At 40.8% G+C, this 24720-nt stretch overlaps 2 protein-coding genes across 4 annotated transcripts; both read right to left on the minus strand.

Annotated features, from left to right (window-relative positions):
* Positions 1-800: 800 nt before the first annotated feature.
* bmerb1 (bMERB domain containing 1) lies at positions 801-13820 on the minus strand. Of its 2 annotated transcripts, none has more exons than XM_030737259.1 (6): positions 13567-13820; positions 9604-9724; positions 7899-7972; positions 5596-5710; positions 1425-1535; positions 801-1327 (listed from the first exon to the last, which is right to left on the minus strand). In XM_030737259.1, the coding sequence occupies exons 1-6, from the start codon at positions 13652-13654 to the stop codon at positions 1246-1248; spliced, it is 591 nt and encodes a 196-aa protein (XP_030593119.1). In that variant the 5' UTR covers positions 13655-13820; the 3' UTR covers positions 801-1245. The 2 variants fall into 2 exon arrangements, with proteins under 2 accessions (XP_030593119.1, XP_030593111.1); XM_030737251.1 differs by having other exon boundaries at positions 1425-1507; positions 13567-13815.
* Positions 13821-16527: 2707 nt separating this feature from the next.
* Positions 16528-23754, minus strand: LOC115785525 (mpv17-like protein). 2 transcript variants are annotated; one of them, XR_004020368.1, is made up of 5 exons: positions 23208-23754; positions 20938-21008; positions 20687-20716; positions 17223-19701; positions 16528-16600 (listed from the first exon to the last, which is right to left on the minus strand). XR_004020368.1 is itself a non-coding variant. In XM_030737234.1 (4 exons), exons 1-4 carry the CDS (start codon positions 23509-23511, stop codon positions 19459-19461), a joined length of 648 nt encoding a protein of 215 aa, XP_030593094.1. In that variant the 5' UTR covers positions 23512-23754; the 3' UTR covers positions 16737-19458. The 2 variants fall into 2 exon arrangements, 1 of the variants encoding a protein (XP_030593094.1); XM_030737234.1 differs by lacking the exon at positions 16528-16600 and having other exon boundaries at positions 16737-19701.
* Positions 23755-24720: the final 966 nt, after the last annotated feature.

The following is a 24720-nucleotide window of genomic DNA, read 5'->3' on the forward strand; positions in this document are numbered from 1 at the left end:
TCCACATCTCATCCATATGTCTATTTCTTTTTCTTTAATATAGCACTATATCCTGTTTATGCCCATCATATTCCCATATAAATAATATTCTGATCTATGTTTTCTCTCAAGTCTCGGTGATCTGTTGTGACAGATGCTTGGAGAAGACTCTGCTTGTGAGGAGTTTTAGAAACTTAATCAGACCCCTCCTACAGGACACACATTGCTAAATGGCATTGAGCCTAATTTGACCCCATTTTTAATCTGCTTTCGACTGATGCTAGACCGTGCAGAGCCTTTGAGAACCAAATGTTTATGTGGCAAAGGCTGGGGTAATTTCATGGGGGGAAATAATACTGAACATAATCTGCAGGTTATGATCCTGGCACTGGCATTAGCCTTTTTTTTGGGGGGGGGGGGGGGGGGGGGTTGTACAGAACCAGTTCTACATGGGGCTCTGGCTGCATGTTGGTGAAAAGAGGTGAGTTGGTTTGGTCAGCATTAAGTCTCTGTCTACTTTTAATTTGTAAATGCCTTGAGAATTAAACTGCTGTTTAAGAATATTGCTCAGCACTAGTACAAAAAAAATCATCCACTGGCTCCCTCTCCTTGCTAGCATATATAAATCTGTTTGCATAAGTCACTTAATGGGCAGCCATATTGTTTTTTATAGAACCACCTGTGTTTATCCCACCTGTGAAAAAATGAAAATGCAGAGTAGAAAGTGACTGACTGACTTGTTGGTGTTTAAGAACTGCAATGAAGAATGAATACCCGTCATCAGACATGTCAGAATGACAGATGAAGCCCCCCCCCCCCCCCCCCCCGAGCTCACTTTGTGGACATTGTGCTTGTAGTTCTGCAGATGAGACGCATCATCACGGATCGTTTAGCCATCTTAAAGAAATGTCATGATGGAATGAACTGATCTGAAAATGAACCGAATAAATAAATCAACACATTTATCGTAGTTTTTATTTACAGTCCTCTTCACAGCTTCCTTTCTCTATTTCATTCGCTCACTTGGTTAAAAGCTCCTTACTATAAAAGTTTCCCTTAAATACTGACCAGGGATCAGCTCCGAAACTCTTGCAACTAAGCTATGAATCTGATTCCTGAACAGTTTCGTGGTTGACTGTGGTTCTCTGAGTAACAGGAAGTGATGTATGTTATGTCATAGAAGTGTGTTGTCTGACACAGGGTTGGGGCCATAAACAGGTTTGTGTCAGTTACATTACAGCACACTGGGTGGCTCCGCAGCAGTCCTTAATGATGGCCGCTCCTGACTTGGTGATGGATGGTTTGTTGGGAGGTGGCTCGGGGATTTGTCTCTTGGGCTTTGGAGGATCTTGTCATAAAGAGAGAGGAAAAAGTGATCATCACACACACAATCCTCTTGTCTCTTTAAGATGGTGTGCACGAGTTATTTTTAACATCTCACTCACTCTGTGTGACTTTGAGCTTCTGTTCCAGAGGCATCAGCTTCAGCCTGAGGAACTCCGCCATCTCTTTGTCCTCCTCTTGCTCCCTGAGGTACAGAACAGCCACATCTTAGTCTGAAGGCAATTCAGAAAATGTCTGTTTTTATCTGACTGAAGCAGTGCTACTGTCAGTAAATGAACAGCATGGCCCTGTCACAGTTTTTTTTTACCCAATGTGTTAATCTTACATCATCAAATCATTGACTTTAAAGTTAAACTTTAGTTTGTTGGGTTTTTTGAAGGTCTGGTCATTATCGTTTCCAGTTCACTAAAAGACTCCATCTTAAAGGGTCCTGTTCTGCTCATTTCCAGCTCCATATTTTTATTCTTGAACTTGTGAATGTATATGGTTCACAGTTCAAAATAATCCTTCTCTCTTTTATACTGGGACTTGGTAAAACCTACTGTCTGAAACAAGCATTTTTTTTTCATAACTTTGCATTTTTCAAGAACTATTAAAGATTTATCTTAAAAAAAAAAGACAGGTTGTAGCTGTTACCTTTCCCCTCCCTTTGCTTTGACTTTGATCTAACTGGCTGCCCCTTACAAACAGAAGGTTTTAACAACAGGTGGGTGGAGCTTCTGTCCTCCCAGTCTGAACTGTGTGCCTGACATGACTGTATTCAGGATATCTGCTCTCACTGACTTCATAAAAAGGCAAGAGTTGGGAAAGTTGGGAGCATGAAATTGTCCAAAATGTCTTGGTATGCTGAACCATTAAGAGTTCCTTTCACTGGAACCAAGGGGCCGAGCCAAAAATTTCCCACACCGTAATCCCCCCTCCACCAAACTTTACACTTGGCACAATGCAGTCAAACAAGTACTGTTCTCATGGCAACCACCAAACCCAGACTCATCCCTTGGATTGCTAGATGGAGAAGCGTGATTCATAACTCCAAAGAACACATCTCCACTGCTCTAGAACCCAGCGGCAGTGTGCTTTACACCACTGCATCAGACCCTTTGCATTGCGCTTGGTGATGTAAGGCTTGGATACAGCTGCTCAGCCATGGAAACCCATTCCATGAAGCTCTCTACACACTGTTCTACAGTTAATCTGAAGGCCACATGAAGTTTGGAGGTCTGTAGCCACTGACTCTGCAGAAAGTTGGTGACCCCTGCGCACTATTCGCGTCAGCATCCGCTGACCCCGCTCTGTCATTTTATGTGGCTGAGTTGCTGTTGTTCCCAATCGCCACTTTGTTATAATACCACTAACAGCTGACTGTGGAATATTTAGTAGTGAGGAAATTTCACAACTGGACTTGTTGCACAGGTGGCATCCTATCACAGTACCACACTGGAATTCACTGAGCTCCTGAGAGCGACCCATTCTTTCTTAGATGTTTGTAGAAACAGTCTGCATGTGTAGGTGCTTGGCCATGGGAGTGACTGGAACACCTGAATTCAATGATTTACATGTGTGAGTGAATACTTTTGGCAATATAGTGTATTTACTTGTGTTTTAAAGCTTTAGTGTCAGTGCAACATAGAAGATCTGTTCCTTTCTGTCTTCATCCTAGTATGTGTATCTGCCATTCCTGCTGCTCTATTTGTCACATCTGCCTCTTTTCCCACTATCAAAATCACTTCAATCACACTTCTGACGTCACTGTACTTGTCCTATTATGTTCCTGTTCATGCTCCTTGTTCTTTAAATATGATTCTGTCATGCTTCCTTTTCAGACCTATCAATATACTGTGAACTGAATCTGCAGGTGAATATTTAACCCTCTGACTCTCAATCACCACCTCATCCTCTTAGATGTCAAGAAAATTTGTCCATGACCTTACTACACCAACTCCATCAGTATCTGTACTGGATCTTCTCAAATAGCACTAGTCAGAAGAAAAAAAAAAAAGCATTCATGCATAATTCCTTAAAGTAAAGTTCAGACAAACCACGAAATCAAGCTCCCAGTTACAATCCCAGTAGATCAGCTGATCTCACATCAGCTTGATGGCTCAGATGAGAGCCATCAGAGCCATTCTGCTAAATATGAATTACTGTACATGAATATAACAATCTTTTGACTACAGTGGTTCTGATTAAACTATAGTTAGTTCAGTATTAAAATGTAAGTTCCATTAAGCACATTTTATAAATTCAATATTTCTGTTTTCAATATATTCATGTGCTCTTTTAACCTGTGAACTGCAGTAAAATGTCGTCAAACAATTAATTTGTTCCATTAATTTCACTGTAAGGAGGAAGCCAGTTTTAGATATATTTAAAGACAAAAGGAGGAAAAAAAAATGGAAAATTGATTCATGCAGCTAAAATAGCACACTGAAAATGTTTCATGTAAAACTGTATTTCACTAAATTATGTTCAGTTCTTTCAAATCGTCTCTCCTTACTGAAATTTAGCAAGACACTTACTCTACTTCCTTGTTGGCTGCCATTTTATTCTGGTATGGAAAATAGAGTTGCTTTGTGGTAAATGTATTAAAAAGGCTCAGGGCAGTCTGAGAAAAAGATGTGTCTTCACACTGTATTTCTCTGTGGTGCTAAACTAAAGTAATATTGTTCCACTGTTAAATACGCAAAGGTAAAGAGGCAGCATTTACATTTACACAGAACTTAAGGGGAATAGTTGAAAAATCTCACTTTTACCAATATATTCTGGTCATATCAACAAACATGCTAACATTTTTAAATCATCAGAGCATGAGAGAAAATAGAGGTCATGTCATTTATATACGACAAATGGCATGAGCTGCAGTCACACAGAGCGAGATGTACAAGAAATCACAGTCAGCAACAATACTCAGGTGAACTTGTGCTTAAACCACTAGTAGTAAGAGGCCCGGAGTGTACCAGAAATCGAGACGCACCAGACCAGGCAATGTTTTTCCAATCTTCTATTGTCCATTTTTGGTGATCCTGTGCAAAGTGTTCCTGTTCTTAGCTGACAGTAGTGGCACCTGGTGTGTCTGATGCTGCAGCACATCTGCTTCAAGGCTGAATGTGTTGTGCATTCAGAAATTCTCTTCTGCATACCTTCATTGCAGCAAGTGGTTATTTGGATTACTTTTGCCAGCTCAAAGCAGCGTGGCCATTCTCCTCTAGCTTCAACAAGGCATTTTCTCTCTTTTTTTGGACCATTCTCTGTAAACCCTAGAGATGCTTATGTGGAATATCCCAGTAGATCAGCAGATTCTGACCAGCCAGTCTTGCACCAACAACCGTGCTATGTTCAAAGTCACTTAAATCACCTTTCGTCTCCTCTCTGAACTTCAGTGGGTCGTCTTGATTATGTCTACATGTCTAAATAAATTAAATTGCTGGCATGTGATTAGTTGGTTGGATTTTTGCATTAACAAGCAGTTGAACAGGTGTACCTAAAGAAATGACTGATGTGTGCAGAATCTAAACTTGTAATCTCAGTCAGAATCATACTACTTTTAATAATTGTCATATTGTGAACTGATGGATGTGAGTTAGAAATTATATAACCTCCATTTTCTGTCATGCTCTGATGAAGGATACAGGAATGATTGGTTGGGGGGAAAAAAAATGTTTTTCAAGTAAAATTAAAGGTTTGTCTGTCATAAAAGACAGTTTGTAACTCTGTTACCTGAGTGTGAAAACAAGACACAAGAAGCACAATCTAGCGCTACATGTGGCATTGATTTCGACGAGTTTTAAGGTTCATTTCGGTTGTGACTCAGAACTGTCCCAAAAAATAATTATGATGATAGCAAAATAACCCGTAACAATCTGAAAGCACAGATTCCAAATGACTCTTTTGAGTCACACAGAGATTTGTTCGTGCTGTGATTTAAACCCATTATCTCGCCTATCTCAGTGTTATCTGTGTCACACTCTGTGGGTTATCTGGGGGAGCAGACAATGCAGAGCCACGGTCATCAGTCAGCCACCCTCCCACACACACACACACACACACAGCAGGCACTGCTGTGGTGATGAAGTGACCCCCCGTTCCCCGCCTTCAGCCATCTTCACATTCGCGCTACACATTTACTCTAATGAGCCTCTTTCCTGCTGTTTCTCAACTGTCCTGTGAGGATCAAATGAAGAAATAAACAGCCAGCGGTATCTAAGTAAACAGTCGACTCACGGAAACATCATCCCAGATATCAGCTGTGTTCAGTGCTTAGGAGGGCCGTACCTTAATCTCTCCACCTCTGCATCGTCGACCAAGAAATCCCTCTTCTGCACCAGTTTATGGATCTTCAGGATCAGTTCCTCTTCTCGCTGCCTGTGCTTCTTGTTTTTTTCTTTCTCTGAGGGGAAAAGATGGAAGAAAATAAGACAAGCAGCAGCAACTTAACCGATGTCTACAGACTGACCTTACAGGAATGTCGGCTTCTCTTTAACACTGAGTCACATCACAAATATATCCTTAATTCTGCCTCATATATAATTTATAACAAATAAGGCACACACTTAATTATGCAAATGCTCGAGAGCCCTTTTTCTTTTTGGTTTTGTTGGGTGAGGGATTAAGCTTCTGCAACATCAGTTTTGTCCTGACTCAGAGCGCTAACCTTCATACTCCAGAGCACCGAAAAATATACACTAACAGACCAAATGAGATGTACATATACACACACAGTAAAAGGACACGTCCACAGACAGCTGCAGAGGTAGGCTGTCTGGCACTGCTGGTATCTAGGCTATTTGGAAAAAGTGGATGAAAAATGACTGTGAACATCAGCTTTTTTCTAACATGGGACAGTGCAGCCTCAAGGCGAAGCTCTTTAGGGGGCAGGACGGCCTGAAGGGTGCATGGCTAAGACACATAATTCAAAGACAGATGAGCAGGTGCAGGAGAGGTAGCTGGGTCTGTCACATGACTCCCTTTGTCCTGGAGTGATGTAACAGGATACCAGAAACCCCTCAAGTCACTTTTGGCACATGGGAATGTCAGTGAGAGGCAGGTTATACGGGACAGATCGTGTAACCAATGAGCCCAAGTGGGTAGCAAATGGACCAAATAAAAGGAACACTACAGTATAATGCAATCCTATTAAAGCTGAAGACTTTTATAGGGAAAAATAATCATTTAAATGGTAAGAAAGTAACATTTTCTCTCCTATGAAGCAATAAAGCAATAAAACATACATCAACTCAGTACACTCCAAGGTTTTGCTTCTGCAGCCTCTTTTGATGTGTTATTGTTGATTAATGTTGGCAAAACTTAGTTGCTTGCTCTTTATCTGATTACTGGGTGAGATGCTGTTCTACTTATGCAACTACAGGTTAGTCGTAAATCAGTCAGCACCAACAACTTTACAAACTAGGGCATCAGAAATTACCACAGAGGTAAATCAGTGTTTTTCTAGATACAAGTATTTTTTGCAGCACATCAATTACCGCTTTCAAAGGAGGCTGTGTGACTGGTTTGGTTTTTCTTGGGTTTTTTTGGTTTGTTAACAGTATTACTAAAAAAGCAATTCTGTCAGAAGTGAGTCCTAGCCCACAATAGAAGGGATTACTTTTTTGCAGTCTGTCTGGATTCCAGAATGTTGGAAAGGCAAAATTGGAGATTTTGCATCACTTTTCCAGAAATACACACCAAATTTAAAAGAGAAAAATTGTGAGACACCCTGTTCTTAAAAAAACATCATACTAGTCTGGAGTCAGAGACCCTTCTGGATTCAGGGATTCAATTAATGCAAGCTGTGACGCATAATTTGAGTCTTGAACTGCTCTTGTGCTGGAGTATTATCAAGGTGTTTCTTTTATTTTGTCCATGCTGCTTGGTTGTTCAAAAAAAAAAAAAAAGCCTGTGTTTGACAGGTCAATGCTGTGCCCTGATGCTTATGTGTGCATCCTTGAACACAACACCAGCCCCTCCTGCACACACGTACTGACACACACTGACACATGATGTACATGCTCTTGGAAGAGGCGTGTTTTCCTCCTGTTGCCAGGTTCTCTCTATGCATAGCCTCATGTACGCATTTGTGTTGCTATGTGTGATGCAGCTGACGTCAGTGAACCACTTCAGCGCATTCTCGCTGCATTTCTGATACAGGCAACGCTGGAAGTGACTATAGGCTAATACTTGATTCTGTTTTTGCACAGTGAAAACATGCAGGGAGTAAATGAGAGTTTACTGAAATTCATTTTGGCCTCTTTGCCTCCCTCAGGTTGTATTTCCTTCATAGTGGTGATGCATGGATGTTTGTGTGCATGTGCATGCTTATCTCTCCCTCATAACTCCACCATGTCCCTGGGACTTAGAATCAATCTTGCATCATTTAGTGTAACGACACATCCTATAAATCAGTATGATGCTCGCAGATGTGATAGGCCTCCTGTGAGCCGCAAACAGAAGCATTTTCTCTCAAAAGATCTATTTTTGGTCAAGTCCAAACAGGGAGCGTGGACAGTTCTGCATGCAGACAGTCAGTTCTTATCTTCTGGTTGAGATGCAAAATATTCATGACTGAGCGTTAATTGTACCTGGTACTGCGACAATCTGCCTTAGCTCCTGCTTTAAACTCATGATGTCTTTGCAGAGCTGAATGTCATCCATCCTGAAAAGAAAAAGGGAGAAATGAAATTAAAGCACTGGCTTCCTTCAGATTAAACAACAAGTGATATTATTAGCTGCTTCCAGTTCCATTTTGGACATATTTATCTGATCGACATGACGTTAAGCAGACATACATTGTATAATAAGGAATCCTGAAAAAAAAAAAAGCTGACTTGGAGTAGCTGGATAATTAGTTTGAAGGCTTTTCTAATCAAAAAAGCAGCATTTCTTTTAATATTAAGTCTTTATTAGGTGAAGAATTTAGCTTTCTGCAGCTAATTTTCTGACTTTATCTCTAAAAACTGCCAATTTCCGAACCTGCCATTTTATCACTTCTGCTACATAAAAGCAGTTGCCACAATTTCCCTGAGTACACGGCAGTATCTTCAAATCGCTTCTCTTGATATAAAAACCATTCAAAACACAGTTAACATTTAAAAGAAAGCCCAACAAAGCACTCTGCATGGTTTTTATTATTCAGAATAAATTAGACTTCCACAGTTTAATTAATTTCCGTCACTGAACTTATTAATTCATTAGCAAATTGTTTCTGTGTTAATCTCTAAATAATCATCATCAGTTGGTTGTTGTTGAATAAACTACACTCTTGTTCTTGTCATTAAGATTTCATAGCCTCAAGCTCACACATCAGGAGTGAGTGTGTTTATGTGAAAACACGCAACAACAAAAATCAATCCCGCATGCTCTCTGGGCTTCCTGCAACCCTGATGTTTCACCCTTGGGGCCTCAGCATTTTCCCTGTTACACCCTGAATCCCTGCCTCCGTGTATGTGTGTGTGTAGCAGTGACAGCGACCACAGATTTAATTCTCCTTGTGATAGATCAGGACGATGACTCATCCATAGCCTCCTTCCTCCTCCTCCCTCTGCATGTATCCCTGTTGCTGTGTTTGACACCTCCCTCCCTTTTTTCTTTCTCCCCTCCTAGATCCCTCCCCTTTCTCTCTCTCTCTCTGTTTTTCTCCCTTCTCTGCCTTGTGTTTTTCTCTCACACTGGTATTTGTATACTCCAGCAACCTTTTACACTCCATCTGCTACTTGGTGTGACTGTGCTTGCGTGTGAGGTCAGACAGCAGAGAGATAGCAATAAGCAGCATGGTGGCCTAATTAAGCCCTGCAAGTGGGCTTGTGAACTAATATTATTACAGTGCAACAGAGTGGGATTTTTAAAATCTTAATCAGCTTCATCTGACACCTCAACCATCACAGTGTGGATGTTAGACATGCAATAACTCCCAAAATACAGAGTTCAGTGGTGAGAAATATTGATATAGGTTTGCATTAAAATAAACTGGGGCTTGTATTTCCATTTTCATTTTTTTTAAATAATACTGAATGGTTATATAATGCTGTTCAAACTTATTTTTTCAGCAGTGATCTTTAGTCGTTTAAGCTAAGAGGCCGGTGAGTTCATCAATGATGACTCATTCAGCTGCTACAGGCATGTCCAGCCCTCTGAATAATCAATGGACAAATCGACAGTTTCCCTAAATATTGATCAGCTTTCAAACTGCCAGCTTAATGTAAATGTGAAGGAAGAAACACGAATTCCTTTGTGTTGCAGCACAAGAGTGTTAAAAAACTAAACTAAAAAAAAAAGATAAACACTCACATGAAGCGCAGCTCTGACTCTCTGCGCACCAGGACTTCCCGCAGGCGCTGGATACGAGCCATCTCCACCTCGATCTCCTCTGGAGACATCGTGCTCTCTGCCATGGACACATCCGAGTGACCTGAGAGGAAGAGGGAGGGAAGATAAACAGTGGAAAAACAATGCAATAAAGAAGACAGACCTACAAGGACTGCTCTGCCATGAACATGTCTCATACATATTTTTATTCACTTTGGACACATTCACAGTTCAACGATGCTTGCTTGGTTTAAATTACAGAGAACACTCACTACACATGGCCCACTTACACATTCCAGTGGCTCAATGCCCACATCTAATTAAAGATCTAAATAGTAAATTCTTCATTCCTTTGATTTCATGTAACATATGCATGTGAAAGTTCATCATTTCTGTCATTTCATCCTTGAAAACTTTCTCATAGTGTCAGCACCTTGGCAAACTCCCTTGTGACGTTTCATATCACAGCACCCAAGAGCATGATATTTGGAGAGAAAGCTGTGTGCGTTATTGAGTGAGGTGATCTGAAGTGTAAAATCACAGCACTGCTTCAGGCATAAATTACTGCTTTCACTGATAAGAAAGGAATTAACCATAAAAATATTACAGGTACCTTCCAGAGGGCTGTCAGTGCTGGACAGAAAAACAAAATACTTTCAGCACAAATCGATGACCAACTGTGGCTTCTTCCTGATTCCTTCCCAAGCTGGAACTGACCTCACACTCCATCTCTGCCAGTAACATGCAGAAACACTGCAGCCACTACACAGACCAGCCACTTATTCTACATGTCAATGCACTGACCACACAAATGCTGCAATACCTGATGAAGCAGCTCAGCATACAGACAACAGTATAAATCCAGCCAGTAAGAAAAAGCTATGTTCCATGTGTGTGGAAATCAAGTGTTTAGCACAGCGGTGTGTTGATTTCCCCCTCAGAACAGAAAGCCTGGATCACCAACTGTGGAAATTGGACCAATAAAGAACTTTATAAATTGCATTATGAAAAGTTTTGTACCCTGGGTTTCACAGAGCCAGCAAATGCAGCGTGGTAAGGCATAAACGCCCAGCTCACATTGATCACTACTGTTAGTGTCCTGTAAAACTCTTTTTATCAGTATTGATTGATATGCACAATTGAGTGAGGTATTTATTAGTCCCTGTGAGTCTCTACTCTCAGTTCTGTATGTCAGTGAGAAATGATGTCGTTAATATGGCCAATCTTTGGCACCCAGCTCTGGCTATGAGCGCAGAACCCCCGCCCAAAGGCTGTTCAAACCTTCTGTTTGTGAGGGACAGCCAATCAAAGGACTTAAAGGGGAGCCCAGTGTAAAGTAAATTAGGATTATTTTTTTGTACTGTTAATTATGCAAAGCTACTCTAGTGAAGCCAAAGAATAAAAATATTGAGCTGGAAATTACATAAAAGGTTCCCTTCTAGGAGGCTATGACCCTTGATTTTTGCTTAAAAGTGTCTTAAAAGAGACATCGGCTCATATAACTACTCACTTGTCTATATGGAAATTACAAGCATTGTAAGCATCTGTGATCATTCCTCCCTTCCGTTCAGGCTGTGAACTACAGGACATAATGTCCAGTCTACAACTGCCACATCATAATACACCTGATAAAACAATTCTTTACATCTGTGTCAACTATGGCGCATGATTTATTCAGAATGTGTACTGTAACGTTAGAGGACCGGGATCAGCCCTCCGTCCTCCTGCAGCAACACAAACTGCAGTCTGCGTTTGTAGTACTTTTCACGGATGCTTGCTGAGGATGAAGCTGACTCACCACAGCAGACAGAAGTCTGCACAGGAGGGCGCAGTTTGTTTGTGCCTTGCTGATGTTGAATCACCATCCAACACGTCTGCTGACAAAAGACGCAAATGTGAAATCAAAGTTTGTGTCAGTGAGATACGAGCTAAAGTTTTACACGCTTTTCCCTCTGCGTCCTTTCTTTCTGTTTCTTGTTCTTCCTCACACGTTCCTCTGTCTCACTTGCAGCCACGTGTTCATCATCAGTAACACCAAGCTGCATTAAGCCCTGACCAGACCATTAAAAGTGGCGAAGTTCCAACTCAATAATGTCTTAACAGCTCTCTCTGATCCCAACAAGCTGCTAATACATAGTGAGCATTAAAAATGTTACTAATGGCTAGTACGATTAAAAGTGGTGTTTTCCTCAGAGACAGGTAAAGTTAACAACACGCCTCCTCACATTGCCAGCTGTTGTAAACCACACCTGAATCACCCCAGTTTCATTAAAACAAACTGGCTCATTGGTGTACTACAGGATTATGACTTAATGAGGCCAAAACAGCCCTCAGAGTCAGGATGGTGCGTACTGCAGCAGCCACATGGGGTTTAACAACAGGAAAATGTCAGCGCCTGTATGACATCCAATGCAGAGAGCCCCTGACACATCCTGCAGTCACACTGTATACACTGCTGCTGGACCACACCCCCCTCCAATGGGGGGACGGACGACAAAACAAAAAACAAACAAAAAGAAAAAACCCAGATGCTTGGCACAAAATAGAAAGTGCAAGGCAAACACCTGTAGTCTTTGCCTAATAAATGGACATAACCCTGCAGGGAGCTGCCTGTTTTACCTCTGTGTTGTTTTCTGCCTGTATGTTTGTCTTTGTAGCAGAAAGAGGGAGTGAGAGAGAGGGGGAGAGAGAGCAATGACTGGCTCTGTTTCTAAAAATATCCTCTGCATTTTCTTCTCAGACTTAATCTGGAAGTTTCTTCACACCCTACTCCCCTGTGATGATGATCACTGGAATCAGGAGGGACACTTTTGAAGTCGCATCTGTTATATTTTTGTTGCTTCGTCATTTGTCTACGTCACTCAAACACTTTTTATCACATAAACGGGACATCAGTGTAAACAAAGCGTGTCTTTGAAGCTTTATGGTCATCATGAGGCTGGAATTTGTGTTTGATTGATTTGATTTGATCATGACTGTGCATTAATAATGCAAAAAAAGCGCAAATACTATAAGCATTAAAATGTCTTTTTATCGTCTAACATCTGTGATATTGACTACACATGAAACCTATTAGGGACGTGACATAAAGTTGGATTCATCACTCATGATCATCATCTATGAACCATAAATGCCAAGCAAATATTTCATTGATTCAAGTTTTCTAGTGGGAGGATTTTTCCTCTTTTTTATATCACTTTTCATTTGAAAGTAATTTGAATCCACCAGTTGTTTTTTTTTGTTTGTTTTTTTAAGCTATTTGAAGAGGAGACAGGAGCTCTGAGATGTTTCACTCAGAGAACATACATATTACTTCAATGTAATGTTTTTTGGGTTTTTTTTTTTTTTTTTTTTTTTGCAGCTTATGGTTGAAACTGTGTTATTGTTCAGCTCTATTATCACATGTGAGCCTTTAATTTGTGGAGCTCTGATATTTTATTCTTGCTACTTGTGAGCCATCCCAATACAGCTATGCAAAATGAATCCCATAAATAATTACTGAAAGTGGGTAATATACTTAGTAACAAAATGTAAAAGCTGCTTCTTGAGCTTCTTTCCATAAATATATGTACACTGACTAGAGCAGAGGACCAGGGTGATCACTCAAAGCTCATGGTTCTGCTGCATGCTTATCAGCTAACAATCAAATGACCATAAGTTTGCAAATGCGCTGCGCCTGAAACCTTTCGTGGTTAAAATTCATTAACAAAGGGCGCAATATGCTACCCATGGTTTGCACGTAAGGGAAGTAATACGCCTTTTAGTACCAAGGCAGCGCTATTGATCCCATCCCAAACCTTTTATGAATCACGCTTTAACCATTTAAAGTGCTGACGGGGCATCCTGAGAGCGAAACATACGCAGAAGAAAGCTGAGCGCACAGCTGCCCTTTCCCACCACACACCTTGTCTTTCTTTATTTATTTTTTTCGTGCACGACGCTCACCTTTGTCCGTTGTCCATGCCGTTTCCGACACGGCTCCGTAGCTCCTGAGCGCGCGCTCGGTGTCCGATATAGATTTCTTCAGTTCCATGTCGGTGGAGTGCACGCGCGCCGAAACCGAGAAACAATGCGGTCCCTTCTGCGTCTCTTCTGTGTGTGTGTGTGTGACCCTCCAGATAACTCAGTTTCACCCGGTGACAAGGTTCCGGCGACCAGAGACGTTGAGCATCTTTATCCGAGCTTTCAAGTCCTTTGACGTAGGGATGGAGAGGATGTAGAGAGCATGCGCAGTGCGACCAGGGATGAAAGGGCTTGGGAGCCACCCACTAGGACCGAGAACGTATTAAAAATAAAACACACAACCTAATTTAAAAATTTACACAGCGCCCACATTTTAATGTATGTTTTTATATTGTAATGTTTATATTTTATAAATATTTTGTCCTCATATTTTTTGCCCTGTCTTTTTTTTCAGAATAAAATGTTTAACAATAACAACAATAATATATTGTTATAATTTTTAATAATGCATAATAATCATTCCCTCAGGCTGTTATCTGACATGCTGATAAAACTGCCAAGCAGGTGTTTTCACCCAGTGGGCCTGGTTGCATTAAACATTAATTAAACATCTAATTGAGCAGTCTGTTACAAATTTAGAAACCACTTTAATGGAAGAAGAAGCTTAATTTTATAAGTTTACTAACTTGTCTGACTAAAACAGAGGCAACAGTGAGTGAAAACAGGAGCTGTGGAGTTAACTAGAAACCCTTTAAGTCCAAGTTGTGATTTACAGTGGTGTGAAAAAGTGTTTGCCCCCTGCCTCATTTCCTGTTTTTTTGCATGTTTGTCACACTTAAGTGTTTCGAAACATCAAACCAATTTAAACAATAGTCAAGGACAACACAAGTAAACACAAAATGCAAGTTGTAAATGAAGGTGTTTATTAGTAAAGGTGAAAAAAAATCCAAACCATCATGGCCCTGTGTGAAAAAGTGATTGCCCCCTAAACCTAATAACTGGTTGGGCCACCCTTGGCAGCAACAACTGCAACCAAGCGTTTGCGATAACTTGTAATGAGGCTTTTACAGCCTTCTGGAGGAATTTCGGCCCACTCATCTTTGCAGAATTGTCCTAATTCAGTTACATTAGAGGGTTTTCGAGCATGAACGGCCTTTTTAAGGTCATACCACAACATCTCAATAGGATTCAGGTCAGGACTTTGGCTAGGCCACTCCAAAGTCTTCATTTTGTTTTTCTTCAGCCATTCAGTGGTGGACTTGCTGGTGTGTTTAGGATCATTGTCCTGCTGCAGAACCCAAGTACGTTTAAGCTTGAGTACACGAACAGATGGTCTGACATTCTCCCTCAGGATCTCTTGGTAGACAGCTGAATTCATAGTTCCATTTATCACAGCAAGTCTTCCAGGTCCTGACGCAGCAAAACAGCCCCAGACCATCACACTACCACCACCATATTTTACTGTTGGTATAATGTTCTTTTTCTGAAATGCAGTGTTCCTTTTACGCCAGATGTAATGGGACACACACCTTCCAAAGAGTTCCACTTTTGTCTCATCGGTCCACAGAATGTTGTCCCAAAAGTCTTGGGGATCATCAAGATGCGTTTTGGAAAAATTGAGACGAGCTTTAATGTTCTTTTTGCTCAGCAGTGGTTTTCTTCTTGGAACTCTGCCATGCAGGCCATTTTTGCTCAGTCTTTTTCTGATGGTGGAGGCATGAACGCTGACCTTAACTGAGGCAAGTGAGGCCTGCAGTTCTTTGGACGTTGTTGTGGGGTCTTTTGTGACCTCTTGGATGAGTCGTCGCTGTGCCCTTGGGGTAATTTTGGGCGGCCGGCCACTCCTGGGAAGGTTCACCACTGTTCCATGTCTTCGCCATTTGTGGATAATGGCTCTCACTGTGGTTCGCTGGATTCCCAAAGCTTTGGAAATGGCTTTATAACCCTTTCCAGACTGATAGATCTCAATTACTTTCTTTCTCAATTGCTCCTGAATTTCTTTGGATCTCAGCATGATGTGTAGCTTTCAAGGATCTTCTGGTGGACCTTACTGTGTCAGGCAGCTCCTATTTAAGTGATGTCTTGATTGGGAACAGGTGTGGCAATAATCAGGCCTAGGTGTGGCTAGGGAAATTGAACTCAGGTGTGAAAAACCACAGTTATAGTATGTTTTAACAAGGGGGGCAATCACTTTTTCACACAGGGCCATGATGGTTTGGATTTTTTTTCACCTTTACTAATAAACACCTTCATTTACAACTTGCATTTTGTGTTTACTTGTGTTGTCCTTGACTATTGTTTAAATTGGTTTGATGTTCCGAAACACTTAAGTGTGACAAACATGCAAAAAAACAGGAAATGAGGCAGGGGGCAAACACTTTTTCACACCACTGTACGTATTCTCAAAATATATATACTGCTAAAATAAAAGGAACACTTTAATCAGAGTACAGCATCAAGTCAATTAAACTTCTGGGATATTAATCTGGTCAGTTTAGTAGCAGAGGGGGCTGTTAATCAGTCTCAGCTGCTTTGATGTTAATGAAATTAAAAACAGGTGCACTAGAGGGGCAATGAGCCAACCCCCAAAATGGTTTTACATGTGGAAGCCACTGACATTTTTTCCCTCCTCATCTTTTCTGACTGTCTTTTCCACTAGTTTTTTCGCTGCCTGGCACAGTGCTGCCCAAATGTGACAGACGTGAAAGGGTCTGGGGAAGCTGTGGAGAATGTTATGCTGCCTGTAACACTGTTCAGCATGAGCAGTTTGTTGACGGGTCAGTGATGGTCTGGGGAGGGATAGCCACGGAGGGACGCACAGACCTCTACAGACTAGGCAACGGCACCCTGACTGCCATCAGGTATCAGATTGAAATCCTTGGACCCACTGTCAGACCCTATGCTGGTCCATCGGGTCCTGAGTTCCTGCTGTTGCACAACAATGCCCGGCCTCCTCTGGCAGTTCTTGGAGGATGAAGGAAATTATACCACTCACTGGCCTCTGCGTTTACCTGACCTAAATCCAACAGATGGGACATTATGTTTTGCTGCTCAACATTACACTGTTCTACGTATAAGAATGAGTATGTTAATGTGCATTTCTTTTGCGTAGCTACAACAGTGTACCTATAAAGAAAAAATTGCGCAATAAATCAATGGGATGTTTTCCATTTATTCAACAAATATTATTTATATGTTCAGTGATTAGTGCAAGTAATGCAAATGAGATTAGATGCATTTTCAGTCAACAACAGCCATTTGTTCTCTGTGATAATAAAACCAGTCAAAAATACCCAAAGTTTCCGACTGTGGAAAAGTAGTACACAGATAGAAAAAAAACAAATATTCATCACTTTCACATTTCAGCTCCAGGGTAGCACATCAGTACACATAATCAGGAAAAGTAAGTTATTAATAAGAAGCGTACACAAGGATTTTTGATAAAAGGGACAGCTGTAGTGATTAAAATGTTTCTCTGCACCTCAGTTCCCACAATGTTTTATATATTAACAGCAATAATTTAGTCTTGTGAGACACATCAAATATTATAATCACGTAGCCTGTGCATGCAAGCATATAACTCTGATTAATTCAAAATGAATAAATAATTACAAACTATATCTTACGCTTAAACATACCAGAAAAGCAGAACTAGATCTCCATGAATTCCAGTAGTACATGGAAAGAGAAAGAAAAAGTTAATTATCTGCATGAAACAGAAGAGAGAAGTATGTCCTTAAAGTCTATATATAGCATAACAAACTGCTCCTGTACCGAGCTGCACTCTATTTATAAAAACCTCTGCTTGACGGAGGCGTCTAATTTTACATTTTCAATGCAGGCAAGTTCATCTATAACATTTACAGAGATGGCTGAGACCGTGCAGCGATATAATATTAACAAAGGTTACAAAAACAGGCAGGCAGCATTTCATCATTTCAAGTAAATGGATGTTTGAGACAAACGGCATCTGTCATTATTAGACACAAAATGCAGCCTAACCTTTAACAGCATCTCAGTATTGCAATATGTAAATGTAAAGATGGTTGAAAACGTGCAAATCAAAACTGTATTTCCAGTTTTAGTATTGATGACATTTTTCTTGTGCTTGGATGGTACAGTATTATGAACAGTATGGATTCATAGGGTTCTTATGTAAAAATGACCTACCTATAAATTGATAACACAAAGGCATATTATAATATTGCTAGTACTAAAAGTGTCATGATAACCATGTCTTGGCAATAGTGTGCCACAGATGATCATTTTGTAGTTGTTTTTAAATTTCCTTTTTGTACAGCTATGGTTACAGACTTTCTTATAGTTTGAATTTAATTATTAATTTATTAATAAACATTTTCTATAGATGCTACAATAATATCTGTGAATTATTTTTATGATCATCAGGTACAAATCTCATATTGTGACAAGCCTAACTGGTACCTGCGTATCTCTGTGTGTATTTGGCACATCTTGTACCAAAATGTAAACTGGAAGCATTGCAGGTACTTCTTAGAGATCAGGCAATGATAAAAGCTTAACCTGAGATTTAAATGTCCATCGTCTTCCGTTTATTTGTGGCGAGGTATCGGGGGCCAGCAGCCTAAGCAGAGAAACCCAGACTTCCCTCTCCCCAGCCACCTCCTCCAGTTTATCTGGGGAACACTGAGGTTTTCTGAGGCCAGCCAAGAGATATAATCTCTCCAGTGTGTTTGGGGTCTACCCCAGGGCCTCCTCCCGATAGGACATACCCGGAACATCTCACCCAAGAGGTGCTGCCCATAAGGTGTCCTAGTCAGCTCAACTGGCTCCTTTCAATGTGGAGGAGCAGCGGCTCTTCTCTGAGCCCCTCTCGAATGACTGCACTCTTCACCCTATCTCTCAGGGAGAGGCCATCCACCCTTCGGAGGAAACTCATTTCCACCACTTGTATCTTGATCTTGTTCTTTCGGTCACTACCCAAAGCTTGTGACCATAAGTGAGGGTAGGTATGGAGATTGTCCAGTAAATTGACAGCTTCGCTTTTACGCTCAGCTCTCTTCACCATGACCGACCAGTACAGCGTCTGCATCACTGCAGCCGCAGCCCCAATCCGTCAGTCAATCTTCTGCTCCCGTCTCCTCTCACTTATGAACAAGACCTCGAGATACTTAAGCTCATCCACCTGGTCCAGCAACTCGTCTCTGACCCAGAGTCGGTACTCCACTCTTTTCCAGCTGAGAACCATGGCCTCAGATTTGGAGATGCTCATTCTCATACCTGCCTGTTCACATTCAGGCCACCACCTGATGAAGCCAACAGGACCACATCATCCACACAAAGCAGAGATGAGATTCTGAGGTCACCAATTCAGAAGCCTTCCATCACTTTACTATTAATAAAAAGTCTAAGCTAATAAATTAGCTGCCACTCCACATGGTGGAAATTCTTTTTTTTTTTTTACACTATTCAGTTTTTCACTTTGATGTAAATCACCTCATCATCTCAACTTCTGACACCATCATATGACAGAAGACCTCATAAATCATGTTCAAGCTTTAAAAAGAAAGGGACCTCACCTGTAAATAAAAAAACATGGCTGTGTTTATAAAAAATTAACAAAAGAGCCAATGGTCATAATTCACTGTGGTATGGATAAGTAGGACTGACAGAGCCGCCATGCTGCATAAATAATAAAAATATACTGCATTTACATTCAATGTGCTGGAGGCTTTTTGCACTGTGCAGCATCATGAGGATACACATTTTCAGTCTGACCTCAGTGAGTCTTTGACCTATGACCTTGGCAGTGTTAGTAAAACATCAGCTGAACTAGGCCGCAGTCCATTGGCTTAGCTGATGTTTTGTCGCCTTCCATAAAAATGACTGATTCTGCTACTGCATGGGTTTAAATGATGTTGTTCCCTTGTTGGGAGCATCCACCTTGTCGTTAGATTCTACTTTCTCTTTTGCAGATTCTCCTTCATTGTCTTCAGGGGGAAAAATCCAGGCCAGAGCAGCACCAGCTGTGCCGTCACCGGTCTGACGTGAGAAGCACAGGAAGGTGGCCCAGACAAAGGCACAGCAGCCAGTGAAGGTGGTCCGCACGTACAGAGGCACCAAGGCAAAGTTCAGAAACTGAGAGAAACAGAGATTAGAGAATATCTATGTTACTGTTATGTCATACCTGTCTAAGTAATGCTGATAAAGGGGCAATTGCTATTTGACAAAGTGATCTGCATAGCAACTGGAAGGAAGGTAGTGGGAGAGAAACACAGGACATCACTAGACAGGTAGTTGGTAGTTGTCAACATCATCTGTCACGGTTCGTAGGTTTTGTGTTTCTGAGTGTAGGATTTCTTTGTGAATGTTTTTGAGTTTGGCTTCTATTATTCTAATCTTTTTTTTTCTGTTTTGATTTCTTTATTCTAAAGGCGAGTTTGATTGTTGTGTCATTGTAGGGTCTTTTACTTCTGCTTTAACTTTGAGGGTTTCCTAGGAATAAGCTGTCATATTCTGATCTTGTGTTTGGTTCATGTTTCCACTGATGTTGCAGTATGATGAACTTCAGTTTTATTGTATTTTTTTTGTCTAGTTTTTATGGAGTTTTGGATGCCTGTTTAGATGAGTTTCTGTTTTTGTGTTCTTGGTTAGTATTCACTTTCACTTCCTACTTTGAGTTTGTTGTTGGTTAATTTCTCCCTTGTTTACCCTCAGTTCCCTCCTCTGTCTCAGCTTCCTGTGCTTATGGATTTGCATTGTTCTTAGTTTAGCTTTCTGAATTCATTACATTGTAAGTAAATTAATTGGGGGTCATTTTGTTTAGGTCCTGAAATTGTTTTTATACATGCACTTCACCCCTGAACTTTTACAGACATTAGCCAACTTACCTGCATGTGAGAACACAAATGCTTGACAGATAGGATCTGACACTAAACAGTTTAGCACCAAGTCTGTGTAATGTCTGACTGTGCCCATATGAGAAATGGGCTGATGATTCAGGCTGAAAGCTCTAAATATGTTCTGAATTAATTTGGGGAATTTCTTTACTACAGTTCCTGAAAGTTATGGTAAACATGAATGCACATAAGATGATTGATGATGATTTGATGGTGATATTTACCTGCATGAATGGCCAGAACATTAGCCCTGTCTGAGATGAGATAAAAACAAAGCACAAAGTCAGAGCTAGACAACTTCATCAGGAGAAGTCAAATTATACATGATAATCCAGTGGCATCAATAAAGATTTGGATGTAGAGAATACATTGAGCATCAGTTTGGAATATGACCACAGCACACATTGGACTCTTCTGTTTTGATGCAGGCACTGTCATGGCTTCAGAAGAACAGCCTTTGCCTGCTCAGACTCACCTTATAAGTATTCAGAAACTTTTCTCTCCAGTCTTCCATGATGTCCTCTTTGCCTTCCAAGAAACTGACAGCTGGAGACACATGAGATTTGACTGATTTACGGACAGCACAAGAAGACCAACACAGTTTGTACAGTATAAAATAAATATTAAATAATTGTTTTTCCATGTTTTTTTTAAGTTCTTAATACACATTTTGACATATTTTCTCTTGAAATAATTATCAGTACAATAACCCCATGTACACTGTTTTGCATTATCATTACAGCGTTTATTTAGTTGCTTCAGACTGCACTGCACCGACTAGTGCATCACTTTTTTTAAAAACAGAGACCATATAGTTAACATTAACCTCTTCATTGATAAATTCTTGGTAGGCATAAATTAACACGCATTTTACAAATTATTAAGGTTTAAAGCTGAATAGGTTTAAGGCTTCCACGTGGTATAAATATACAGTATTTTACACAGTTTAAATACAGAAATAATGTATTATAGAGTCAAAGTGCTCTACCTACAGGCACATTAAGGAATGGATACCAGAGATTTTAAGTCAGATAGGCCCATTTTATGTAAATGCATTGGTTCTTATATTGCCCAAAGCCCTTTATACATCATTCACACCCATTCATATAAGCACTTTTTTGCCTAAGTGCTTTCTACCTAAAGCACACGAGGGGTTCAGTATCTTGCCCAAACATGCAGACTGGAGCAGCAGGGGGGGGGGGGGGGGGGGGGGGGGCAGGGTGGACATGTCACTGATGACACAGTGTGCTGCTGCACTTTAATAATTGGCCAAACAGGTGGAGCACATAAAAGGTGCACACTGGCCTAGGCAAAAGAGACAAAATATTTTTTCCGCCAATCATTTGCAGCCACAAACTGCTTGCAAGTTGACTTCTTGTCCAGTAAGTCAAGTTTATCCTGTATATGAAAATAAACTGACAAGACATTATAAACAAACAACATTCATGGCAACATTCCCGACAGACAGTTTTACCTCATTCAAAAGAAATTCTGACTCCTGCCGTCTCCCGCCTCCCAAACAGTCCCTTCAGGGGGGGCAGTGACATGACGCTATGTTGCGCCTTCAAAATAAAAGCATGCGAATTCAAAATCAAGTATTTTTGTCCTCCGCGGTGTTATTTTTGGGTCGGACAAATGCACCTGTCCCCAATATTGGGGGGGCGGGGGGGTTCCTAGTTAGTTTTCAATTAGTAGTCTACATCCAAAAACAGGCATGGGGTTAGATTAATTGGTGACTGTAAATTAGCTCTAGGTGTGAATTTGAGTCTGAATGGTTGTCTGTCTCTGTGTTAGTTCTGTGACAGACTGACAACCAGTCCAGGGTGTACCCTGCCTCTCGCCCTGTGCTAGCTGGGATAGGCTCCAGTCCACACCACCTGCCGCTCAGCAGGGATAGTAAACAACTGAACTGCTCTGCCCAACAAAGTATCTAATAAAACCATTTCTAAGTTACCCCGCCAAACATCTTTTTTTTTTTTCCTGCATTACGTTTTGATATCAGCACATACTGGGCAACATAAACACAAAAATCTGGGTTTTCCTGGCTCTGAATGCACCTCTTTTGGGGAGTGACTACATATAAGAACTGAGTGCATGCAGTGTCCTGTTATTTTTACCCATTTGATGAACAAAAATGCATCTGGTCAAGTAAATGAAAAACCACTTCAATTTTGATTTCTACATCCCATTGATTGTCTTTCTGGCTCTGGATGAATTAAAACAATCCAAATAAATGTAGCAAATACCATATAAAATATGGGCAACAATTAATTTATAAAATGTGATATAATTGACATTTATGATTTCATTTTTTTAATGATTTTCAGTATCTTTTCCATTTAATTTGGCTTGTCTTTCTTCGTCTGCTGGCTTCCTAATTTCTTGTTTATCCAGTTATTTTAATTAAAAGCTATTAAAAGCTTTGACTCTACTTTCAAAGCTGTAATCATCAAAGCCCTTTGTAATCCAGATTATATCACTTTCCATCTAAAGTAAACAAATGTAATAGACCAGCATCTGCTTGCAGTATCAGTCACAGTGTGTACAGTTAGCTGTAAATCTACTCCGTCGTGTCTTTCACATGACCTCTGCTAGTTTGTGTCACAAGACAATGAACTGCTGATCTTTACGCAACATGAGAGGAACACAGGGCTTAGGTCTGGTTATAAACTGACAGATAGGGGATCTGCTGTGAGACACTGCCGTCAGGAGGCCTCCAGCGTGTGCCTCCAACAGCCCACCGACCTGTGTAGAAGACGCTGGTGGCCAGGGGCGCCGCCGTCGTCTGGTCCAGGAACAGCTTCCTCATCACCATCCCGGCGGAGTTCCCGGGAAATCTCCTCTCCAGGAAACGCATCCAGAAAAAATTGAAGTTGCCATGGAAACCAAACGCAACCACAGCGACGTTGCGTGTTTGTCTCCACTCGATTTTCTCCCTTCCAGAGAACCACTGATGGACGAAGTCCCCCCCGGCGAACAGGGACCCGTACAGTGTCACGTTGGTAACCCACGGAAAGCGACGGGCATGTCTTAAAAACAGCTTTAGCATTCTTTTACCTGCCGTCACCCCCGTCGAATGAAATATTTTACCACAAAGAGGCTGACTTTGTTGTGCTAGCTAAATGCTGATACTCTTAAGGTCACGGGAGTGTCTTCTCTCTCGGAGGCTCCTCCGCCCAAATTTCGACACGTAATAATCATCTACGACACAGTGTCTAAGTTTCTCGTGTAATTTGCGTTATGCCAAACAGCATCCAGCAGCACCCGGTTTGAGACAGACCGCTACCACGGGAGCCAGAGTCGTTTCCTATTACGCCCCTTTATTACGTAAAACAAATACATAAATAAGTAGCGTTGAAGGGGCGGGGCTGAGACGCCTCACACGGCCACAGGAATGTGTCAGAATTATTAGTATCTTTAAAATGTGCAAAAACAAAATTTAGACATCCGGGTTACGTTAATAAAGGTGTGTTATACGTGACTAATAGATTCAGCCTCTGAGGAGCAAAACCTACATGAATCCACTTTAAACTTAAATGTTCTGTTAGGCTATGTTGCGGTTGCAAATTAAAAATCACACTTTTCACTCTGATGACTTTAAGAATAATAACAAGACAGGGGCGAGTCTGTGTTTTTAAACCGGTGTCAAATAGGGGAGACAAAAACAATAAGGGGGTAATCATGGGAAATCAGAATATTTGATCAGTGCAGAAAGCTGGTATACAAAACAATTTTAAATATATGACTGGGTAGTGAAGAAACCTGCTATCAGCTTATTCCTCCCAGGTTTCGGCGTGTTCGTTTATCGAACAGGAATTTTTACACAACACGATGGAATAAGGAGTCAATTATTAAATTTAATTAGCCATTTTCACACAGTTTACAGATTAATCCGGGTCAGAACTGCATACCATGCCCAGTGTGGTACTGGACATGAAATGAAGTACTGACTCTCTCTTCTTAAGCTCAGGTTTTCATATAAAAAGCTTATCAATCTGTTATTGATAATCTGTTAGTGATAGAGACATACCCAGAACGAACACTGTTCTTAGCTGACACCAAACATGTGCTTCTGTGTCATTAATCATTTATGTTTATTTTCCAGTCTAAGACAGATTTCTAAGGCAAATAAATGTAAAGATGGTAAGAGCAAACATATACCATGAGTATATTTGAAACTTCCTTCAGTAACTCGGTCTATTATAACAATAATGCAGAATTATTAGCATCTTTAAAATTTGCAAAAAAGAGTAAGTAA

This window comes from Archocentrus centrarchus, chromosome 1 (assembly GCF_007364275.1).
Source record: "Archocentrus centrarchus isolate MPI-CPG fArcCen1 chromosome 1, fArcCen1, whole genome shotgun sequence".
Classification (NCBI taxonomy): domain Eukaryota; kingdom Metazoa; phylum Chordata; class Actinopteri; order Cichliformes; family Cichlidae; genus Archocentrus; species Archocentrus centrarchus.